The sequence below is a fragment of the Plectrocnemia conspersa genome, unplaced genomic scaffold (assembly GCF_051122295.1).
Source record: "Plectrocnemia conspersa isolate PC_06_02 unplaced genomic scaffold, ASM5112229v1 ptg000004l, whole genome shotgun sequence".
Lineage (NCBI taxonomy): Eukaryota > Metazoa > Arthropoda > Insecta > Trichoptera > Polycentropodidae > Plectrocnemia > Plectrocnemia conspersa.
In genome coordinates, this window is record NW_028277168.1 from 17,198,389 (window position 1) to 17,222,516 (window position 24,128).

At 32.9% G+C, this 24,128-nt stretch overlaps 3 protein-coding genes across 7 annotated transcripts in view; 1 reads left to right on the top strand and 2 right to left on the bottom strand.

Annotated features, from left to right (window-relative positions):
- GckIII (Germinal centre kinase III) overlaps positions 1–11,696 on the top strand; it is a 79,780-nt gene extending 68,084 nt beyond the window's left edge. For 3 of the 5 annotated variants that reach the window (XM_088184228.1, XM_088184229.1, XM_088184230.1), the window contains exons 4-11: positions 6,579–6,795; positions 7,780–8,072; positions 8,143–8,288; positions 8,368–8,734; positions 8,814–8,954; positions 9,119–9,217; positions 9,281–9,459; positions 9,529–11,696. In XM_088184228.1, the coding sequence (XP_088040354.1) occupies positions 6,579–6,795; positions 7,780–8,072; positions 8,143–8,288; positions 8,368–8,734; positions 8,814–8,954; positions 9,119–9,217; positions 9,281–9,459; positions 9,529–9,541 (1,455 nt within the window). In that variant the 3' untranslated portion in view covers positions 9,542–11,696. Of the gene's footprint in view, positions 1–6,578; positions 6,796–7,779; positions 8,073–8,142; positions 8,289–8,367; positions 8,735–8,813; positions 9,047–9,118; positions 9,218–9,280; positions 9,470–9,528 lie in introns of those variants that run through there. The other 2 variants (XR_015809287.1, XM_088184231.1) reach the window with 2 other exon arrangements.
- A 557-nt stretch (positions 11,697–12,253) lies between these two features.
- Positions 12,254–16,294, bottom strand: LOC148236069 (integrin beta-PS-like). Its single transcript, XM_088184220.1, has 6 exons — positions 16,100–16,294; positions 15,871–16,014; positions 15,536–15,801; positions 13,839–14,364; positions 12,677–13,781; positions 12,254–12,599 (listed from the first exon to the last, which is right to left on the bottom strand). Exons 1-6 carry the CDS (start codon positions 16,265–16,267, stop codon positions 12,391–12,393), a joined length of 2,418 nt encoding a protein of 805 aa, XP_088040346.1. The 5' UTR covers positions 16,268–16,294; the 3' UTR covers positions 12,254–12,390.
- A 1,708-nt stretch (positions 16,295–18,002) lies between these two features.
- On the bottom strand, positions 18,003–23,215 carry LOC148236070 (integrin beta-PS-like). The gene is made up of 6 exons (XM_088184221.1): positions 23,005–23,215; positions 22,696–22,842; positions 22,363–22,622; positions 21,763–22,291; positions 19,111–20,209; positions 18,003–18,449 (listed from the first exon to the last, which is right to left on the bottom strand). Exons 1-6 carry the CDS (start codon positions 23,155–23,157, stop codon positions 18,247–18,249), a joined length of 2,391 nt encoding a protein of 796 aa, XP_088040347.1. The 5' UTR covers positions 23,158–23,215; the 3' UTR covers positions 18,003–18,246.
- Between the last annotated feature and the right edge of the window lie 913 nt (positions 23,216–24,128).

Here is a 24,128-nt window from a genome sequence, read left to right on the forward strand (position 1 = left end):
TCATTTACTCTATTGTCAAGTTCATCCTTAGTATGTATTGGTTACGGTAATTATGAGCGCTAGTTTCAAGATGATCCCCCTCTTATACTTTTTTTATTAATTTTTCTATACCTGATTCGAAAAATAATGTATTTTTAGAAGCGATTTTATTAATGTCATTTTTTGTAATACATATTTTTTCCCAAAGAAATCCATTGATTTTTTTCTTTCGTCTTTTTCCATACATAAGGGCGAGCGCTGTTTATGTGTAAAATTACTTTTCTTTGATTTATTTCAGAGTCACTTTTAAACGAATTAGCTGAGCACTAGTAATTCATAATAAATTATGCTCTTCATATCCTGACAAAGTTACCAATCCCTCGTCAGGCTTCTCGATTGATCTTTTCGACCTCAACTAGTGCTCTAAATTATCTTATCTAGATTATCGTTTTCGACAGGTGACCTGGAGCCTTTCGATAATGACAGATTTATCCTTTTCCTAGTACGTGATAAAAAAAAGTGATACACTTTATAATTACTATATATACTCTTATCAACGCGTACCATAATAATTGAATAACTCCTAGTGTGCATTTAGAAAAAGCTTTAATTGCGCCTATTAACCTTGCGCTTCCGCCAGTGACAATGAGAGGTCCGTCAAGCGGATCCGCGTGGCTCCCGTCGTCGGAGGGTCCCTCGCATGGCTGTATTTTTTATTTATCATTATTCTATTTTCGCCACGGGTTCTGATCGCGAACAAACAAACGTTGTCGATATCCGATTCGGATGTGAGCGTTGAAACTATTTTGTTTTTTTTTTTACTTCCATCTATCTATCTTACCGGCCAACCTGGATGCTCGCGCTTCCCACGTGTGATCCACTCGAGCGTGACACATCTCTCGACTTGACCGCAATGCGTTTCGTGGGACGTTCTTTCTTTCTTTCTGCGTGCGTCGATCTCAAAATACACGCGAAGAAAATATAATAACAAGAAGATGTAACGAGGGCGCTTAACCTCTTGCGTTACGTGGGTCGCGTTTTAGTGCCGGCGGTTGTCGCCGAACTCGACAATTTTGCGCCAAACTTATCGAGATTAACGTCTCTCGTGTCTTGAGGGAGTTTTACCGTATGCATTCTGTATGTAAATGATTAAAGTTGAGGCGTAGCTTAAGGAGTTGATTTGCGCTTATCGAGGTAGACCGCTTGCAGGTTTGTTTATATACTGCTTATTCTGTGATGTTCAGTTCAATATGACAGTTACTATTGTACTTCCTATAGAACATATTATTCTTATATTATATCTATAATATTGTATAAAATTCGTTTCTTTTGTATGTGTTACTAAAACTTGCAAATGGAACGCTTGCAATATGAATGTAAATTACCTTCAACGTATGACTTAAAAAATCAACAATACTTTTTAATAATAGCGCATTTTTGTATAAATTTGAGTTTGCTGTGGGGACCCGAACCCGTCACCTCTTAGTTATCAGTCTAGCGTCTTACGGATTACGTTATTCCAGCCTTGCATCAATTACTCAATTATAGAGGTGCTGATAGACTTGAGGATTAGTTATTCAGCTGTTCTTACATTCCCTGATTTAACCAATAAGGTTAGTAGCCCTAATATGCTAGTGAGGAATTTGAATCTATTAAAACTGTACATCGGAACGCTTATGAAGTCATTAAACATACACGTGATTAAGTCAGCGATCCTAACTGACGCATCTAAAGGCGAACAAATGTTTATTTTTATAATCATATTTGAGAGATGAATGCCTCTCTCTTGGTCTGATCAGTTTTATGTACCAATGTCATTAGTGATGTATCCAAAATTTCTATATGAGCTGCCAGATTAAATTATTTCAATAAAAAACATTGTCTATGGTTAAGTGTTACCTTATTACGGAAGCTAGTTCTATTCAATACAAGAAAACTTATGGTAAACACTGGTTAGTGATTACATATATTCTACATTTGATTTTATCAGTAAAATGTACACATACATGTAGGCGCTAAAATTAACCAGCATATCATATAAATCCTTGGAAGAGAAAAGGGTGAAGGGCGATCTTAATAAATGAAGCTTTCGTCCTTGAGTGTTTCGCGCATATCGAAAAGGTTTAATCGATCAGAATTTAGATATACTTACATATATATGTATACGTTTGTGTGTATAGTTGAATACGTAAATCTAACGAATAGAATTTCGTGCGTTCTTTAGTCCAATTCGTATTTTACTATCGGATCCGCGTATCTGACTAGTATCCTTAAAATATGCTAATCCGCAATTTTACTCAATGTTGCGTCACTTGCGTCTTGCATCGCGTTATTTCAACTGATCGATTCTAATTCATATTCGAACTTTATGTTTTGTAGTATCAAAACGCCAGATTTAAATCTGACACTAGATAGAACGACGCGGTCGATCCGTCCTTGAACGTTCCACCGATGCATATTGGCACTCGTTCAACTCTTCGGTGTCGTACTCTTATTATTTTTATTATACAAGTTATCTGGCAGTGACGTCACAGCGGACGTTGCAGTATCAGTATACTTATGCAGTGACACAAAATTCGAGTTAAAAAGCGCCGACAAGCGAATTAATTGTCCCGCTTTGCTTTTAATTATGTACGAACTCTCGAGCGAAATTTCAAGCTTTGCGCACACATACATACACGTCTAACGCATTATTGTATCATATGAAAGACTCGCTTTGTTACGGTTGTAAAATTTGATCGTTTTCGTAAAAAATAATATATATATATATATATATATATATATATATATATATATATATATATATATATATATATATATATATATATATGTATGTATATACATATATATGCAGTAAGGGACTCGTAGGGCGGACCGGTATTGTTTTCATTCTATTCATGAATCTGCGTTGTAAAACGTTGATAGGTTGTTTAAAAAAATGATACACGAATTAACCGTTTACGTGAAGCGATATATTTGTGTAGTGAGCAAGCCTTGCAGCCCTGAATACTAAAGCCTGGACTCCGTTGAGGAGAAGGCTGTCACCCGGCAGACTCTGACAGTCACCTGGCAGACACTTAAATAGTGTCTGTCAGGTGACTGTCAGACAACATATGACAATGGAGGCTCACATCCTGAGAAGGCCTCCTCAATACGAGCACCGCAACAGAAGGATCAACCTCTGCTATACTGTCGTTGCCATGCCATCTACAAGACATCTGAGGATCTTCCTTCCGCCAACTTACCACTGCTTGGAGAAAACATCTCGCCCATCATAGTCTGTCGCAATATGTAATATAATCTAATAAAATTCTCATTAATTTTCACCTGCGTCTTAATCCCGAAAATACCAATTATCATTTGTTACTAAAAATTACGTTTCATATATTACAAAGGCGAAAGTGGCTACCCTGGTGACGTTAAAAATTGTCACATTAATTTTAGCTATTTTTAAGACATATTAAAGCGGTAATAATTTAAAAAAATTATCCATAGATGACTATATATTTAAATAGTCTTGTTATATTATTTCGTAGTGTAAGTAACATATTCTGTATATGCACCGTATGTGGCGCTTGGCATTACGGGCGTTTAGCGACTGAGCCTCGCATTAAAGCGGTTAAAGTCCAATCGCGGAATCGTTGTAGCTGATTGATCCTTTTAGCGATGGCTTCGTTCGGAAGGCGTTCAAGTTGCAGTCAAATCCATGAGCTCGTAGATGTAGGTCGATGGTTTCGTGAAGCCGTCTCACGAGCTAATGCCGAACTGCTCTAGTCGACATCAGAGAGAAGCAGTGTCCTTAGTTGGCCAAGTCGGAAATAGCATCTATTCCAGATCAGCTGACTCTTGAGGTCGGTCGATGAGAAAATTAATTTCTCGTCGACCGACTGGTTGTTGATCATTTGTACTTATTATAAATATCTACATTTAATTAAAGCATTTGCATTTCCGTCACTTATCGTCATAACATACCATACATAGTGAATGTACCTTATAAATGTATAGCACGATTTTAGATTATTTTGGAAGCTTGGTTTTGTTATGTATTGAATTTGTATACCTTGTTTGTAAGGTATAAATAAAATCACTGTGTATATGCACGTGCACACTTCACCAATATTAGGTTTGATAACGATAACGTTTCGTATCAACGTTCATGTGTGTATGCGTATGTGATGTGTGATTCATCGCTCAAGTATGAAATTGCGACCGAGATCTTGTGCAAATATATGCTCAGCGGTTATCGAACGCGCGAACTGAGGCGTTTCGGTCAACGCGACTATGGCGTATTTTCGCTGTAGGTTGTGATAATCTGTTCCCTCAAGTGTTGTAAATATTTTTAAGAGCTTAACTACGTACACTCCTCGACACACACATAAATGTTTTGACAGCGTGCCAAATTAGATGCGATTCGAACGCGTGACCCGCTCTCGAATGTCAACCGAGTGTTTTTCGTTATTATTAGTTTCCACCCCTCAGACGAGAAACTTCCCTGGACCTTTCGAGAGTCTTGGCAAATTTTCGCAAGACTAATTGATTCATCAATGTGTATCATATACAGTTTGTATATACAAAATACAAATACTACCATGTATAATAGTTTCACGTAATATATTTTAGTTCTATGTGAAGGTTAATAAATCATTATTTATTTATTTTCTTACCGCAAACAGTAATAACACGCGACGTCCATATTTTATACACACTAATAAAAGTGGACGCGATAACCCAATTTGTAACTGCTGTGTTATTTTAGGGCTACAAAATAAATTAAAACGTCCATCGGTGGCTCGTTTCCTTCGCCACCTTCGATCAATCCGCGTCGGTCACTTCCAATGCCTTCGTCCGTATCCGTGTCCGTGTCACCTCAATCTTCGCCCACGATACTCCTAAATGTATGACGACAAACGCGGAAGCGGCATTGCAAATACGTACAAAATCTAGTTGTCGATAGTGGCAGAAAAAACTGAAAGAAAGAAACTATCGCCTTATTGGAAAAACAACAAAGGGGGCGGCACGCAATAGGGCGGAGGAAATTGCCGAATCGTAATAAAACTAAAGGCGAATCGGCAAACGATGTTAAACGGTCGACGGCTATATTCCCGAATGTGAAAAATATAATAAAAGTGCACCACTACGATTTCAATTTTAATTTTTCAAGTATTTTTTGTCGTTTATTTCAAGTGGCTGCAGAAACTTGCAACCCATCAGTATTGATAATATCCACTAATAATTGTGTAATATGCATATTTTTATATATTTATTATGCTCTTCTTTGGTATTTATATTACGAATGCTACACTTTTTGGCATACTATCAACTAATAACTTACATATGGGCGAATTCGATTTTCTCCATTACATCTACAATCTTTCCAGCAACTCAACTCTGGATTTTCAGTGGTTTTAGGCTATCTTATTATTTAAAATATTTAGGGTTTATGTATGATGATTGTATAATATCAGGTTGTACCACATGAACTTGCCGATTTTTCAGTTAGCTTAAGATCGATCGCGATTGAGAAAGATTCCATGATCAATGATTATGGTTCAAAAAAATTAATTCGTTTAATGATATTAGTTTGATTATGATTAATTTAATATTGAAAATAAATTAATAAAGTAAATAACTGAAAATACAAACATAAAAAAGCAAAAAACGGCAAATTTGTTTGTAAATATTATATCAAAATACCAGTTTAAAATCATGTTCACTTGTTTATGCAAAAAAATAACGGTTATTTTAGTCGACCTTGATTCATTTGATAAACGATCGTATGACAGGTCCTAGGTTTGATTCCCGTTCAATAGCAAATAATAAGGAAAATACTTATGTTTCTTACTTACGAAATACTAGGTATGTATAATACATAGGTTATTTTTTGTTCTCTTGAGCTTTAATTTTTTTTAATATATCCGAGTATGTAATATTTACGTAATTTTTATTACGAAATCCACTGATGAAATGCACACCGTTATAAAAAATAATTGTTCGCCTTCGTTGGATCGATTCTTTATTATGTGAACAGATTTTGGTTACGTTTTTTCCGCATTCTTCTGTACATTTTTTTTAAAATTATACATACACATAAATGTTATTGTTATTAATAATACGTATCACGGCGAATGCGCAACGTGTATTTGTATTAATTTGATGTTATAATTCATACATAATGAAATATAAATCCTCTCTTATGCATTAGTTATAAATTATAATGAATTTCACGCATTCTTCGAAATTATGCATAAATTACGCAAAGGGATTCGAAATCATTCCTGTTTTAGAGGCAATTTACTTTAACCGCAATTTTCCTGTCGTTCGTTTATTGTATCGGTTTCTTGCCAGAGACGTTCTTGAAACTCGAGACTCGTTTAGGTCACCTGCGCGCGCATTTCTTACCCATCGATCACGTTGTCCTGGGGAAAAATCTTAAATTAGGGTGATACAACCGAAGATCGCGTGATGTGTATTCTCGTGACGTCATATTTCGATTCTTTTCTTGACGGCGTGTGCATGTCTGAACGCATTTCACTTTTCGTCACTCGTTGGGATCGATTGATTTAAATTTATGCCTAAATGTGATGTTTTAATTTTCGCAGGGCACGAAGCTATGGATTATTATGGAGTATTTGGGCGGAGGGTCGGCCTTGGACCTGATGAAGGCCGGCAGCTTCGAGGAGATGCACATAGCTGTGATTCTCCGCGAGGTGTTGAGGGGTCTGGACTATCTGCACTCCGAGCGGAAGCTGCATCGAGACATCAAAGCAGCTAACGTTTTGCTGAGTGAGATGGGAGATGTAAAACTGGCCGATTTTGGTAAGTACTGCATCTTATTCGGTTAAATTAGCTCCTCTCGACCTTTTTTATACCCAGGAATTGAATAAACATGGTTAAGATTTGAGTCAAATTAATTTAGTTGCCAGAGTATTTTAAATTGATTATTATTGAGTTATTTGAGTGATTGTAAACAATTCGTAACTTATGGCGGCCGATTGTCAAAAGAATATTTCACCTCTTCAGGAGTTATAAATTATATAAATAAGGCAGTTACAAATTCCTGTTATCTTTTGTATGTCGATGATAAAAAATTGTTTACATCATTAAATCTGTTAAACTCTTTCTCTCTACTGATTTAATAACGAATAACCAAATACTCCCTCTTTCAGGAAAGATTCTTGTGATATCTTTATATAATGATATTTGGTAATTACCCGTTTTAGTATCTCAGCATCTTTATTGTATTAAGTGTTGTGATACTTCAAATTTCTTCAAACTACCGAAGGGTGCTCACAATCTTTTGAGTTTTGGGTTCCGGAACGTCTTCGGGAGCTACAATCGTGTACTATTTAATTTTAATATCTTATGATTTTTCCTTTTTATATATTATACTATGTATTATTTTTTGACCATCGTGACACATTGGGGTAATCTGCTAACTCACAAGGCTCTTAATTTAAATAAATAATAATACTTTTTTTTTTGCTGTTAAAAGCTTTGTTCTGACAGTGTTTCAAAGTGAAGTTATTGCCCTTTATCTGAGATGGTCATAATATATGTTTAATTTCAAAAAGTGTTGTTTGAAATATTTTTTTTATTAATTGCCTTTTTATCTTTGAGACCGCAAGTTACCAATCTTATTTGCATCATTATCAACTAGTTTCTCTAGCATTTTCTTCTTTCTAACCATAGCTGTAGGACTTTTTCCTGAGAATATGCGTTTAGTTTCCCATATGAAATTACTTGTTTTAGAATTTGATCCATTATGAAATGCATTTGTTAACCATTTTTTTTTTATTGCAGGTGTCGCCGGACAACTGACGAACACGACGAACAAGCGTAATACGTTTGTCGGCACACCGTTCTGGATGGCGCCTGAAGTTATCAAGCAGGCGCACTACGATTCAAAGGCTGATATTTGGTCTTTGGGAATAACTGCCATCGAACTTGCCAAAGGGGAGCCGCCCAACTCTGAGCTGCATCCCATGAAAGTGCTCTTCCTCATACCAAAAAACAACCCACCACAACTAACCGGCAGCTATTCCAAACAATTTAAAGAATTTGTCGAAGCGTGTTTGAATAAAGACCCTCAAAATGTTAGTTAAAAAAGATTGTTACTTCTGTATTTATTTTTATGTTTTTTTTTATCGATCGTTGATTTTTTAGAGACCTACCGCAAAGGAATTGTTAAAGTTTCCTTTTATACGTAAAGCTAAGAAAAATTCGTATCTAATGGATTTAATTGATAGATACAAAAAATGGAAATCTCAAAGGAGCGAAGAGAGTGAAACAGAATCTGAAAATTCTGATTCGTAAGCATCATTCGCTATTTTATTTGTGATGGTTATAAGTTAGTCCGATGAGTGTTATATGTTTGTATAATTATTACAGTGAAGAATCAAATCGTCACGATAGTGATTTGGACGAGCCTTGGATAATGACAGTGAAAGGTTTACATGGAGTCAAAGCTGCTCTATTAATGCCACCTGAAGATAACGAAGTTATTGCTGCGCCTCCTTCGGGTGCTGTGCCATTACCTCCACCGCCTTCAGTTACCCACCAACACACAAATTCACCAGCTCCTCAGCATCAACGCAAGCAAAACGGTTCACTGGGTCGTCCCCAGCAGCAACAGCAGCAGCAGCAACAACATCAACAACAACAACAACAACAGCAGCAGCAGCCTGAAGAACACGTTACATATAAATATAATACTAGATCACCCCATAAGTACGAGATAAATGTGATGAGTGATCGAGTATGATTAATTATATAATAAATGTATATTATATTCTTAAATTTATATTTCTATATATTTTTGCTCATTGTGTTTTTAGTCACCTCCGCCGTCTGTCAATGCCGTTCCATCCAATTATAGAAATAAAGATCATAGAGAAAGAGAATGGGACGGAGATAGAGACCGAGATAGGGAAGTCGAACGAGAGGATAGGAAAAGTGAACAGAAAATGAACGAAAAGGTGGGTTATTTACATGCGATAGTTTGCATCTAGGTGAAGCCTTTGGAAAGTTCACTGGATGTCGTCTCGAACACAAGAACCTCATTTCACCGGTCATATCTTAGCCTAACCTAAACCTTACATTCGTTTATTGCAAATGAAATTATCAATGTGTATTGTTTTAGATATCGCGATTGGACCATAGAGGACCGCCACCAAATAGAGAAAAAGAGAGACAACCAAGTCCTTACTTAACGCAACTAATTAGTCCTCTATTACAAGAGGTATGTTTTGTATTGGCTTATAAATTTGCTTGAATGATAGTTAACATTTTGACTATTTTTCAGCTTCAGAGAAAACATAGGGGGAATGCGAGTAGTGGTGGAGCCGGAGAGGCTGCCGTAACGGATTTGCTCAGGGCGTTCGAAGCCGCCGAACAAGGAGCACCGCATATCACAAAAGCGTTCGTTCACCACCTTCTACAGAGATTATCTTCACCACACAATACCTCAAATCATTGGCTTAGGTATTTATAATATAGTATGTGTGTATGATTTTTTAAATAATATACTTATTTATAATATTCTATTTTCAGAGATCTCTCGTAGAGTGTTGACTGTGTTTCCATATTGTGACTTATACTTCTATATGACATTATTATAGACACAAATTTCTACTTTATCATTTGTGATTACACGTTATGAAGATCACCAACGTATAATGAACACAGTGCTTTAATCAGTTATTTAATGCCGTTAAAGTTCAAGAAATTACTAATTATTTTTTGATATAGATTATACTTTAAATTATTTTTAAAAAACGTATTAGATGGTATTTTGTGTTACTAACATTATGTTAGCTTCTTATTTATCCCACCATGTTCATCATGATCTGTTGTTAACGTTATTTAATGATAATGTACTGCAATGTGAATTCTGTTGTTGAATGATGATGACCAATTAATGAATCTATCTAATATTATTTATGTTCAATGCACGTTTATATCTTTTTCTATTTTGTACTTAAAATTTAAATATTTTTAAATGTTTGAAATTTGATTTGTTTATACTATTATGACGTTTTGCGTAGCATTGTTTTTTTTGTTGATATAAAAAGATGTGTGATATATTTCTGTTTTTATTGTTGTGGCATTATTATCATGTATGTATTGACATTGCTTATTATGTATTTTATAATACAAGCTGAGCTTACAGATTGTATAGTTATATTTATATTATGATAATGAATAAATAAATGAAATATATGACACAATTAGGTAGAAAATATATTAGTTCAACAATTTAAAAAAGGTATTATGTATATGTAAATACACGCATACATATGTATATCAATCGGGTCGTATTATAAAAACTAAATTCGACTATATTTGGTACTGTTTTTTATTGTTTATATAGTTATTTTTCATTGTTCTTGTAGATGATAAGATTTATAACAAATTGCCTTCTAACGTTATATACAAAACGATTTAGTTTTGATGGTACGCCTGATTGACATATTATAAAATATGTACATTATCAAGTTATACTGATAAAATAAATGACAATACTTATTCGGCTGATAAATATATGTCCGCCATTGTGATTCCTGAATTTGTCAGTTGTTATGATGTGTAAAATTCTTATAAATATATATTTATTAAATTGCCATTTTGATTATCTTTAGTTTGTATTTTTATGAATTATATTATGTCAGTTTTCATTGAAATTAATCAACGTGTGTAGTGAATCATTGATTTCTGATTCGATCAGTGATTTAACTTATGGTTTATTAAATAATGTTGCCTCACATGAGTTTTTAAGCTGTTGTGCTAGTTAGCAAATATTTTTGTGTCAAAAAAGCTTAGGTGCCATATTCCTCCTGGCTTTGACTGTTTTTATAAAGATGGAGCATTTTTTCGTTTTGGAATCAGATAATGTTTGACTTTCATTTTAATTAAATAAAAATCAAGTTGAATGTAATATATGTATATCATAGAAATTCCTTAAAAAATACGCTGAATTCCTTTAAAATGCTTATATAATAATTGTTATTTTTGGTTATAATTGTTATTGTTAGTTATTTACTCCTTATGAAATTAGCCATTCCGAGTAAGCGTAGACTTGTCATCCGAATATTGTTCACTATGTAATTAAGAGTTTGCCAACCTGTTGCACGAGTTGATCAACGTGTAGGCCAATTGTAAATATTGTAATTTATTATGTAATTAATAACAATTCTTCATTATTTTATGTACGTTGTTTAGGATTGGCAATTATGTAAAAGAATATGTTCTCTATTGTTTCATATTAAATTCATTGTGTAACTTTCTAATATTCAATAGTCAATCTATATTTTTAGCAGTCTTTTTTAAATATTTATTCTATTCTGAGTATGTATATAATAAATATAAACGTTTTTTAAATTTTTGTTTTAAAATATGGCAGTATTTTTGTTGCGTAAGTTTATCGGGAATAAAAATTGTTCGATATGAAATGTAAGTAAAATATATATTTTTTTTTGCGAATCAGATATGGATAGTATTTTTTTATTATATGTAAATACACATGTGAAGATGAATGTTAGATGAATATATAAAATTTCCATTTTAAATGACGATTAAAATATTTGAAAATCACTAAATAGTGTATGTATTTGAAAAATAATTCAAAGACTGCTTTATTATCATTTTTTTTTAATTGTGTGACCAATATCCGACCGTTCATTGTTGCGTGTTTGCAAAAGAAAATAAATTAGCAGCTGTAACACGTTTGTTTCATTTCCAAGTCGTTGAATTTTATAAAAGAAATTATTTTTCATATTGTCTGCAGTTGGGAGTTGTAATACTTTGTTGATTTTAATCGGTAAATTGGTAGTTTAACGTATTGTATTTAAAAATAAGTATTGAGGATTTGAACGACTTTGATAAATCATTTATTTGTAAATTTTTTTTATAGAAACTAATGTATATTATAATTAAAAGTATATATACAAATATATATATTATATTCGTTTGTATAGTTATCTGGTTATACAGAGCTATACTTATTTAATAAACGAGAAATCACTTTTAAGAATTTTGTTTCTTTTGCGTTGCAAAATCACAGCCACACTAATCAACTGTGAAACGGTGACTGGATTATTGCGCAAACGAAAATTCCACACAGCGAAAATTCATAGGTGATTGTCAAATATATTTCACTTTTAATTCCTATTTTTAAGTAAAAATTTGTGTATTATAGGAAATTTAAGTGTATCATACCAATGTAAATTACTAATATATTTTTAAAACATGATATTTTTTAATTAAAATCATATTGACATCTGTTATATTTATAGACATTATTTTTTTGATGTATATTGCCATATTCTTAAATATACATACTATTTGTGTATAATCTATGATCAGATTTTTTACTATTTGAAATTTTCGCTGTGCGGATTTTTGTTTGCGCAATAATTACCGAGCCCTGCGAAACATGGGATTAATGATTATTGTCTTCGGGGTTTTATATAGGGGATTGTCTCCCCCATCGAAATTTGCTTGCTTTGTTTCTTTTTCAAAGTGTTCATATTCTCGGCTATCGTGAATACTTGTGCATATCTTCCAAATCAACAATAAGATTATTCCAGCGATCACAATGCTTCCGATAACGCCCGATGTAATAGCTAAAATAATTTATTAATTTAATATACTGATGTGTGTATATATGTTATTTTATGTTATTTTAAATCAAAATACAAACCGATAATATTCAGCTCTTTCGAGCATTCTTTATATGTTTGTCCTATTATTTCGATGTTTATGTTGTCCTCCTTGTATCTATATTTAAAAACAACTGTGCATCCGGTACTGTCAGGTTCTCTGCATATTTGCATATTTTCTTTGTTCTGTGTATTCTGCTCATCTTCCAAAACATCGATTAATTCCACTTCTTCTATTTCATATTCGGAACACTTTAATCTACAATTTGATTCGTCGAATTCTCCTGATTTATGTATAGTGCATTCTACGCAAGGTTGCAGTTCGTTGCATCTTTGAGCCGGGCAATCTGGACAGTCTTCGCAATACTGTCCCGAATATCTAAAGTTTTCTGTCATGGTGCAGTTGCATATTCCACATTCGCATCGTCCATTACCCGAACAGACGTCTTCTTTTCCCGGCGCTATGCAAGTAGTATTCGTTTCTTGGCATTCGCAAGCTCTGCCGCTCCATCCCGACTTGCATTTACAATCACCGCAGTCGCAACTTCCATGTTCAGTACCCGAACATAATAAATTACCATATCTTGAACACGAAAAATTATCACATTCGCAAAACGTACCGTATATCAATTCTTGGGGATTCTTGCGCTGTAAGCACTCACATTTGCCACATTTACAAACGCCCCTATTCGAACATACGTCATTGTATTGAGGGTTTGCTTTGCATAGATATGATTCTCTTATTGAATCGATTGCTGTGTTTCCGTCGCATTCGCACAACTTCCCATATCTTCCCGGATCACACAAACAAATACCGCACTCCATTTTACCATTTGAGCTACACGACTTCGATTTGGGTTCAGAATTTTCATCACGTTCACACGGACATTGACAATGTATATTTAAATCGACAGACATACTTTCGTTAATAGATCCCGGAACGATTTCTAACCTCTGTGTCCATTGCGATTCATATTTCGGGCATTCCAAAACTTTTATCGAAACTGTGAATTCAATAAGTGGTCTTCCTTTTAAATCAGTGCATTCCCTAGTTTCTCTTATTTGATTACTGGTACATCTACTGTAATATTTAATTTCGACGGATTCACCAGAATTATCAGATAATGACATTGCGTTTGTAATTACCTAAAAAATAAATAGCAACTTAAATTTAATCATTACGAAGCTATATATCAAACTCACCTCATATTTTCTTCGGATAATATCTATAATATTGGATGATGAACTTGTAAGCTCCACAACAGAAGCACCGACGATGTTGCTCTCGAACCAAGTATAGTATTTTAGTAGATTTTTTGTGACTGCAAATATGATGTTGATGCTGTTTTTCTTTGCTTGTCTTTGAATTTGATATGCCGATGGATAATCTTGCACCAACTCGTAAGAATATCTACCGTTATTATCTAAATGGCATTGCTCGTCATTTGGCTCTACAATACCACCCAATTTTCCATCCCCAGCTAAATGATAGTGACCGTCCGTGAGAAAAATCAATAGCTTTCTGGCTTTCTTTCGCCAACCGATTTGTTCGTTGCAAACCATGGCCTGCATCAAAGCTTCAAATCCACCTTCAGGAAAATCGAAGTTTAAAGACATGGGTGTTTTTTTTAATACCGATCCAAAGGATTCAGAATCATTGGTAAGTTTCATTTGATGTTTGAAGCTGTAATTGCGTTCACAGTCTTTTGTTCTGCATTTTTCCCACAGCCTGTAATAAAATCATACATAAATTATTTCATTTAATTTTTAGGGCACATCAAATAAATTTTAAAAGGTTATATTTTCTACTTGATATTATATATATACACTGTCGGTCAAAAGTTTAAGACCAAAACATGCAATGATGTTTTTGTCACGAATTAACCCTTTTTTTGAATAATAAAAAAAATATACACCAAATTAAAGAATAAAATATTATTCATATTTACCAAACGCGTACAGTGAGATACATTTCCTTTCGCTCGCTCGCGTGTTAAGAGACGAGAGCGAGTGAGAGATAAGGACATGCATTACATGAGTTCCGCACGCCCTTATCGCTCACTCACTCTCATCACTTAACACGCGAGCGAGTGAAAGGGAATGTATCTCACCGTATGCGCCTGATATTTAGCATAATAATACATTAATTTTTTTTAATCAATATTTCTTATTTCACTCAGTGTGATTCAGATGTTAATTATGCGTCGGAGATGATTTAACGACTCATTTAATTTTTTTTCTCTACATTTATTGACATGCATTCGAAACTACTAAAAGCCATAATTTGGAGAGTGTTTGTTTCGGTTTAAATTTAATTTCATTCAAACTATTGGACCTTTTATGGTGAGTAGTCCCGGAGAAGATTATACAATTAAAGAGTGAAGATAATATTTGGCAGCATCGAATTATATAAGTTGTATTGAGCATTTGACGTCTTAAAATATAATAACATATGTGTAACGCCTTGTTCCATATGGACAAGGAAATCTAAAGGGCTGCAAAGCGGTTAACTTTCAGTAGACCACGACTGCTTTCGTTAGACTTAATATTGAAGGATTTCTTTATGCTTGTGCTATGTGGTCTAGGGCAGAGATTAGATTTTGATCTTTATAATAAAATGTAAATACAGTGAAAACAGAATGAATTTAATTTGAATTTAATATCTTAGACAGGAAATATCCTATATTAAATATACCGAAAGCAAAACTGGAAACCATTACTCTGTAATTCATTCTAATAGCAGTATTCACTAAACCTTAAAATACTTACTCAATGGCCTTAGCATTTAAGATTTCGTAGATACTACTATAGGACTCTGATAACAAATGTCTTTTCTATAATCTCAATAACCGAATGCTCTACGCCGTTCACCCTAAAGCAGAAATGGCAAAAACACTTACTTCCGAGGACTTGTGTAACTATAAGGTTTAACTGGTTTATCGACAAAAGTTCCAAAGCCCATGTGAAAGTTATTAGAGAGTTTTGTCATGTCCTTGTATAGATCGTTGGCCAATTTTGCTAATGTATCACGGTGTTCAACCATCGACCAAGAGAAATCAATTAAAAAGTATAAGTCGATTGGATAGTCTTTAGCTTGTTGATATAAAAGTGTTAAGCGTTTTTCTTCCCCTACTCTCATCGATAAAGATACATGTTGTGGTTGAACCTGAAAATATGTTATTTAATGTAATAATAATGCTTTCATTGCTTTCATATATTAAATACAAATGTATACTTGAACTGAATTGTGACCGATTGTTCCTATCACATCGGAATTGTATAGTGTAACAGGTTTATAAATATATTCCTTGGGACACAAATCTAACGGAACGTCCCCATCATCAAAACATCTAACAGGTAAATCACGTTTATTCGTAGCCTAAATATATAAACAAATATTTATAGAACATACATAAGTAAATATTAATAGAGCAAAAATATATTACAACAATTTAATAACTTACTGTTTTTTCACACCAAACACAGTGCGGTGTGCGGATGCACAAAGAACAACTCTCTTTCATTGCACATTTTGTACTATTATCACTACAACAACATCCAAAGTATGAAGCAAACACAATTATTACAATCAATAATTTCATACTTTTCATTTTAATCGTTGTACATTGCATTTCATGCTCAACAGAGTGGCTATGGTGCTAAAATAAAATTAAAAATTAACACTATCACCTATTGGCGTGTTATCCTGTGGAAGTGGCCGTAGAACACCCGCCACAATATTATCAGTATGATAAACCGCACTACACAGTTTAATTGTATTTTAAATATAATTAAGTATTTGGTTGATTAATAGTGCTAACACATATGGATGTGTGTATCTGTATTACCTACATATATAATACAGGTCTAATAAAGTAAGACCTTTTACGTTTTAATGATTTGGACCTGCAGCAGTCCACTATAACCGAATGCTCACTTCGGTCATCGGTTAATACAATCAATAAATCTTACACATAGTGCAGCACTGTCTGAAATGGTTAATAACGTGCTTCATTGCACTGATTTCTTAACTGATTCAGGGACGTCATTTCGTTTTTATTTTGCACTTTGAACCCAATGAAAGTTCTAAAACTATAATTAGTTTTTGGAACTTTTGTAACTCATTAGGTTAGGTTTGATTTTGAACAGTAAATTGACGTTTCACAACTGTCTGATCGAGTTTTATAGACATTTTTGAGCAGCATATAATTTCGCTAGCGCCAGTTAAATTATATTTTCGCTAGTAGAAATACATATCTTCTGGTGAAAATGTATTTGAATTTCACTAGTGAAAATATAACTTCACTGAAAAATTCACATTCACTGTAACATTTCTACGTTGCATGTAAATAAATAATGATAATTTTGTAAATGTATATATTACTACATATGAAAGAGTTGAAACCATATAATTTCACTAACGCCTGCCAGATAAATCATATTTTTACTGGTAAAAATATGTATCTATTGGTGAAAATGTATTTCGATATATTTCTGTTGTGTTGAGACTGTTTATTTTAGGTTTTCTTTGAAAGAAAAGCATTAGATTACAATCAGAGATGCCATTTCTGCTTTTTCTAAGGTGGGGGCAAAAATTGGCCAGACAGTGTTTTTTTTTTAATATTTTGATTGCATTAAGATTCATAGTATTTCATTAAATGACATGAATTTTTTTGGACAAATTCAATGGAGGCAAATACCCCACCTGCCCCCCCCCCCCCAATGACGCTGAAACGATTTGTCTGTTTCATTTGAACGGAATACAGATTTCATCAGTATATAAAAAATATATGCAGTATAGCTTAAAAGATTTTAGTATTCGTTCGCTGTTTATCGATTATTTCTTAATGTGCAGTTTTTAGGAACAAGCATCTCTTGTTTGATTGCCAAATAATATAACTGAATATTACATGATAGATAAAGTGCATAAGAGTATATGAAGGAATACAAATACTACCTATTACTTCCTATGATTTTTTTTGAAAGGCTTGTTGGGATATGAATCTACACAGTCGCATCGACGTGTATATTTGGGAGTTTTTTTTTATTATTTTTTCCAGAGTAAATTGTTCTAGAAATGAAATATTTCTTTATAAAATACTTTTTTCTGGAGAAAGTTTTGACCGCACAGCTAAATTTTCAAAACGTTTCATTCATTCATCTTACATAATAAGAATTTTTATATTGAATAGGAATATTTTTATAAATTTTATCAATATTATGTATATCCTGAAATCAATTAATCTTAATTTTAATAATAATAATGTAGTAATTTAAGTATAGTAAGCGACGCACGAACATATCACAACTAGTAACAACTAGCATCGTATCAGTTAATAAATGATATATAAAAATAAAAAGCTAAAATGACTAATTAGTTTTTATTTCGCGTTAAAATAAAAATACATAGTATTATATATCGCTAGTCATACGTTTTCAAAAATATAAAATTTTAACATGTATGATATATACAATCGTTTAATGAATAATCTTTATATATATATAATATTGTCCACGCAGCAATACTATATAGTGACGTTAGTCAGGGGCACTCAACATATAATTGATAAATAATACATATTTGAATCATGATAATATTATAAAAAAAAAATTATTTTCCAAATGTAGGATTTTGGAATGTTGTCATTGGTGTTTTGTATAGCGGATTTTCTCCCTCATCAAATTTGGCTTGCTTGCTTTCTTTCTCGAAGCGCGCATATTCGTGGTTGTCGTGCACAGTAGTCAAAAATTTCCATATCACTAATAAAATTATTCCAGCCAGTAATATGCTGCCAATCACACCCAGAATGATAGCTGAAAATTAAAAAAATTAAATATTTTATATTTGGATTAAACTACAAAAATATATTTGGAATAATAGTATGACTCGAATTATATGAGAAAAAATCAATATATCTTTTTTTGTAGGTGTTGACTGTTCCCCATTGTAACGAATTGGACTAACAACATAAAATTCACAATATAAAAACATTTAAGGAATTATATGAACATATATGCTCCACCATATACTTGGAGGTTGCTCAAACATTTTATAAAACATTTAGGGTTCAAAACATTTTTACATGTAAAGATATGGTAGAATGAAGCAAGATTCAATAAATCCATAGGAGAGATATCAGCTGGTGTACCGGGAAAATGATAGAAGTGTCTATCAATATTTGAAAGTAAACAAGTGGAGCAATATGTGGTGTAATTGAATGAGATTAAATCACATAACAATTTTACAATTAGAATAATCGGTTCGTTAACGATAACAATCAACTTATGCTAGTTTCTTGGAAGACACTACAAATTGTCAATATATATTAAAAACATGGGCTTTACAACTAAAAAAAATTGTTGAACAACAATCAATTTTTGATTAAAGTTTTAGAAAGCAACTATACAACTGAAATAATAGAGTAATATTGTATATAAATCGAGTTATACTTTATTTGTGGTAAAGGCTTATTACCCAAAATATTTAGTTCTTTTATACACTCTTTTTCTTTTTGCCCCCTTATTTCGAAATTGATGTTATCTTCTTTGTATCTGTATTGAAAAACAATTGTGCAACCAAATTTGTCTTTTAATCTACACATATTATATTTATTTTGAGTATTTTGCTTATCATCTGATGTTTCTATAAAATCCACCTCTTCTATTTGATATTCTTGACACTTCATTTTGCACTCTGATTCTTTATAATCTCCTGTCTTGTGTATAGTGCATTCTACGCAGGGGTTGAGTTCGTCACATCTTTCCGCCGTACAACTCGGACACTCTTCGCAAAACTGTCCTGAATATCTAAACTCTTGAGTCATGGTGCAGTTGCATACTCCGCATTCACAGTGTCCGTTTCCCGAACAAACCTTTTGCTTTCCAGGAGCTATACAAGTAGTGTTAGTTTCTTTGCACTCGCAAGCTCTGCCGCTCCATCCAGACTTGCATTTGCACTGACCGCAATCGCAAGTACCCTTATCAGAACCAGAACATAACAAATTTCCGGATCTCAAACACGAAAAATTGTTGCATTCACAGAAAGAACCGTAGTATATCTCTTCAGATTTCTTTCTCAGTGAGCACTCGCACTTACCGCACTTGCAATCGCCCTTTCCCGAACAAACTTGCGATGTATCGCTAGGTGCTATACAGCTGTTGGTTTCTTTTAAAGTATCAATTGCAGTGTTTCCATCGCATTCACAATAGCGACCGTATCTACCTGAATCGCAAGAACAAATTCCACACATTAGTTTACCATTTGATTTGCACATTTCAGATTTGACTTCAGATAGTTTGTCCAATTCGCAAGGGCACTTGCACTGTACGTTTAATTCGATAGTCATACTTTCATTGATATATCCCGGTACGATCTGTATTTTTTGGTTCCATTGAGATTCGTCCTCTGGGCATTCCAAAACTGTAATTGAAGCGTGAAATTCAATAACAGGTTTTCCAAATGGAATAGAGCATACGTTAGTTTCTTTCATTTCATTTCCATTGCATTTGCTATGATATTTTATTTCGACAGATCGACCAGCATTATCTGTTAATGCAATGGAATTTGTGATTTCCTACAAATTAAAAGTTTTAAAAAGCAGTAGTATTACTTAAAAAAATGTACATCCTTGTTTAACGTCACCCGGTGGGGAATATTGATAAATGTAGATATGTTAGTAGCGTATGTATTATTTCCAGATGGATGTGACCATGATTTCCCATCAGACACCAAAAGAAATCCAAATAAAGAAGCTAAGAAACAGAAGGAGAAATTTTCTAAAATTTCATGAAAAAAAAAAAAAATATTCAAATGAAGAAAGTAAGACGTTTAAAGGTGACAAATCTTTTCCTTCGTCAATAACGGAATTGGCTACTCTGTTTTAATTTTATTAATGTTTTTTTGATGATGAGTTGGTAGATAGAATAGTCTATTTATTTCAATTTTTTTCTACTCAATTGGAACATGTATGTGAAGCCGATGGAGTCAAAGTGTCCTCTATTGTATGGAAAGACAATAAAGTAGTGATTTTTTTATCAACTTATGCTGGCAAAGAACTACCAAAAACAGTTCAAAGATATGACAAAAAGAAAATTGACAGTTGATGCACCAAATATTGTTATACATTACAATAAGCATACGTGGAGTTGACCTTATGGGTGGACTGATTGTGTACATGAGATTATTCTACCATTTATTAGATATGACCATAATAAACGGTTGGCTATTATATTAGCAAGTTTCAAAGGACGAAAAAATATAACTTTTGGCTGATTTTCGTGTAGAAACAGAACAGAGTTTATATCATTCAGGGTTCCTTAAAACAACACTTATAAAAAAGAGGACGGTCCAATATAACAATTTTAGAAGCAGAAATTGAGAAAAAAAGATGAAATTCAACAACACCTTACATTCCACCAAAAATATAAGAATGGACAACTATGGGCACTAGGTAGTTTTTGATAATGCACGTCAAAGATGCAAGTTACCTGGCTGTAAATAAATATCGTCTATTAAATGTTCAAAGTGCGGTGTACAGTTATGTTCTAATAAAAAAATAATTGTTTTTATAAATTTCATACTTCTTGGAATTTAAGATATAGATGTTTTTAAGTTTTTTAATTATTATTAATATACACAATTTTCCCCATAATGTTTAAAATTAAAAATAGCAATTTTCAATAATATTATACAAAAACAGTCATTTTTATATATGGATTATGTTCAAACAAATTGTAGTGATATAATTTTATAAGTTCAGTGAATTTCTTCTTCCAGTACAAGATAACATATATGTAACGTTTATTTTTTTTTATTAAGTATATTAAAAACATATTTTAATTTGTTTTTTATTATTTTTCTAGTTTTAAGTGAATTATTTACCATCTAAATCGTGCAGTGTACTGTTGAAGCATATAATTACAGTGTAATCATATTGAAATACATTTTCATCGGTAGATATATATTTTTACTAGTGAAAATATAATTTATCAAACAAAGGACAACTGAACTCGCACCAACAACTGAACTCGCACCAACAACGGAACAATCTATACACTATGAATTATTAATAAATTTATAATTGGGTGACATTAAACAACTATATACCATAAATATTTGATGACTTACCTGATAGTGGCTTTTGATAATACTTATTATATTCGAAGAGTCTTCAGATAGTGTCACAACAGACGCACCAGCTATCTCTTCTCCGAACCAGTCATAATATTTAACATAAGATTCTGTGATTGCAAATATGATGTTGATATTGTTTATCTTAGCTTGTCTTTGAATCTGATACGCCGATGGATAATCTTGCTTTAATTCATAAGAATATCTGCCATTTTCGGTCAAATGACACTTTTCATCGTTGGGTTCCACGATACCCCCTAATTTTCCATCTCCAGCCAAATGATATTGACCATCTGAGACGAAAATCAACAACTTTCTAGCTTTCTCTCGCCAACCGATCTGTTCACTGCAAACCATAGCTTGCATCAGACCGTCAAATCCACCTTCTGGAAAATCAACATTTGTGGACATTGGCGTATTTTTCAATTTTGTTGAAAATAGTTCAGAATCGTTGGATAGTTTCATTCGATGTATAAAAGTATACAAGTTCATACAAACTGGTTCACTATTACATATTTGTGCAATCCTGTAAATAATATATTTTGATTGCAAATTATTATATTTCATTGATATACAATTAATAAAAATCTTTCCCACTTTATAGGACTAGTGTAAGAATACGGTTTTACTGGCTTATCAACGAAGCTTCCGAATCCAATGTGGAAGTTATTTGAAAGTTTTCTCATTTCTTTTGAAAGCGACTTGGCTAATTTTGATATTGTATTGCGTCGTTCTTTCATCGTAGTAGAAAAATCCATTAGAAAATATAAATCAATTGGATAATCTGTCAACTGTTTGAACATAATTGGCAGATGAATTTTTTCGCCAACTCTCATTGAAAGATGCGCCAATTGTGGCTGTAAATAATAACAAAGATAAGTTATGTGTATTTAATATTAATATAATAAATAAGTCATAATATTTTGCTACTTGAATTGAATTCATGCCGAGTGATCTACCCCTCTCTTGTTTTTCTATCTTTGATTTTGGTTGAACTATATCTTTTTTTTCACACAAGTGCTCCAGCGAAAATTGTTCTTCAAAACATCTTATTGAAAATTCTTCCGTACTTTTAACCTGAAAGTAGTTTGTTTTTTACGACATAAAGACTTATAAAAATAAAACATATAAGGATAGATATTTTAATAGCTCCAGAAAATGCATTTTTGGAGTTTATTTGTACTCGGTGTTAATTGCCGTTTTAATTTATTTAATAGTAGTAAAATATATTATAATTACCTCCTTTTTACACCAAACGCACTGTGGCGTACGTATACAGTTAGAACACGTTGTTTTTTGCGAACATTTTGAGTTATTATTACCATGACTGCTTTTCAGATATGATAAAAATAATATTATCATTAATAATAACCCCAAACTTTTTATTATCATTTTAGTTGCACATTGACTGTAGTAAATATTGCACTGTGTACGAAATTCAAAGTACTACTATTTTTTTAACAAGTTTAATGTACGTTAAAATTGTCAACGGGATGTGGTTTTAATACACGCATACAAATCTGTCATCAAACTGCGATTAAAAACCTCATTCTCTAACGAATTAATTATTTTTATGTATTACTCATTGACGATTAGTCTATAACTATACGAGTTTTAACTAAACTAACGAATGTGTGTAATGGTTTCCCGATATCATATACGTCAAATATGTTAATATCTTAAAACTACCTTAAAATAGTAGACAATACAAAAGATCAGGTAATAAATCTTGAAGCTTATTTTTAAAACATAATACATACTATATTTTCAAGGGTAATACACAATGTTCCGTTTTATTTAGGTCATGGCCATTCTAATATTGTAAAGGATCCCGGAGACGATCAATTGCGATTGATCAATTGACGGTTTCGAATGATGCAAGTCGTATCGAATCTGTCAAATTATTTTGATGCAATCCCAGGGTATATCCGGGACGGTTGATAACCCTATTTCTAGTACCTGCTTCAGACGTAGATATGGCATTTCTTGCAAACATTCTTGCGGTTTCTACTCATAAAACAATTGAAAAGAATCAGACGTTGGTGCAAATAAATAATAGCTTAGTAATTGGTATGAATTTGTTCTTCATACCTTGGAAATGATATTAATGGAAACGTGCGAAGCTATATTCTTTAAATTCCTTAAAGGATCCCAGAGACGATCAATTGCCATTGATCAGTCGTACGTGATTGACGGTTTCAAATGATGCGAGATTGATGCTGCGTCAATCGCTATGACTCATTCGGCTTGTTGCGCTGTCGAAGGAAGTCGTATCAAATCTGTCAAATTTTTTTGATGCAATCCCAGAATATCCGGGACGGTTGATAACCCTGATTCTATTACCGGCCGAAAGCAGAACGTCG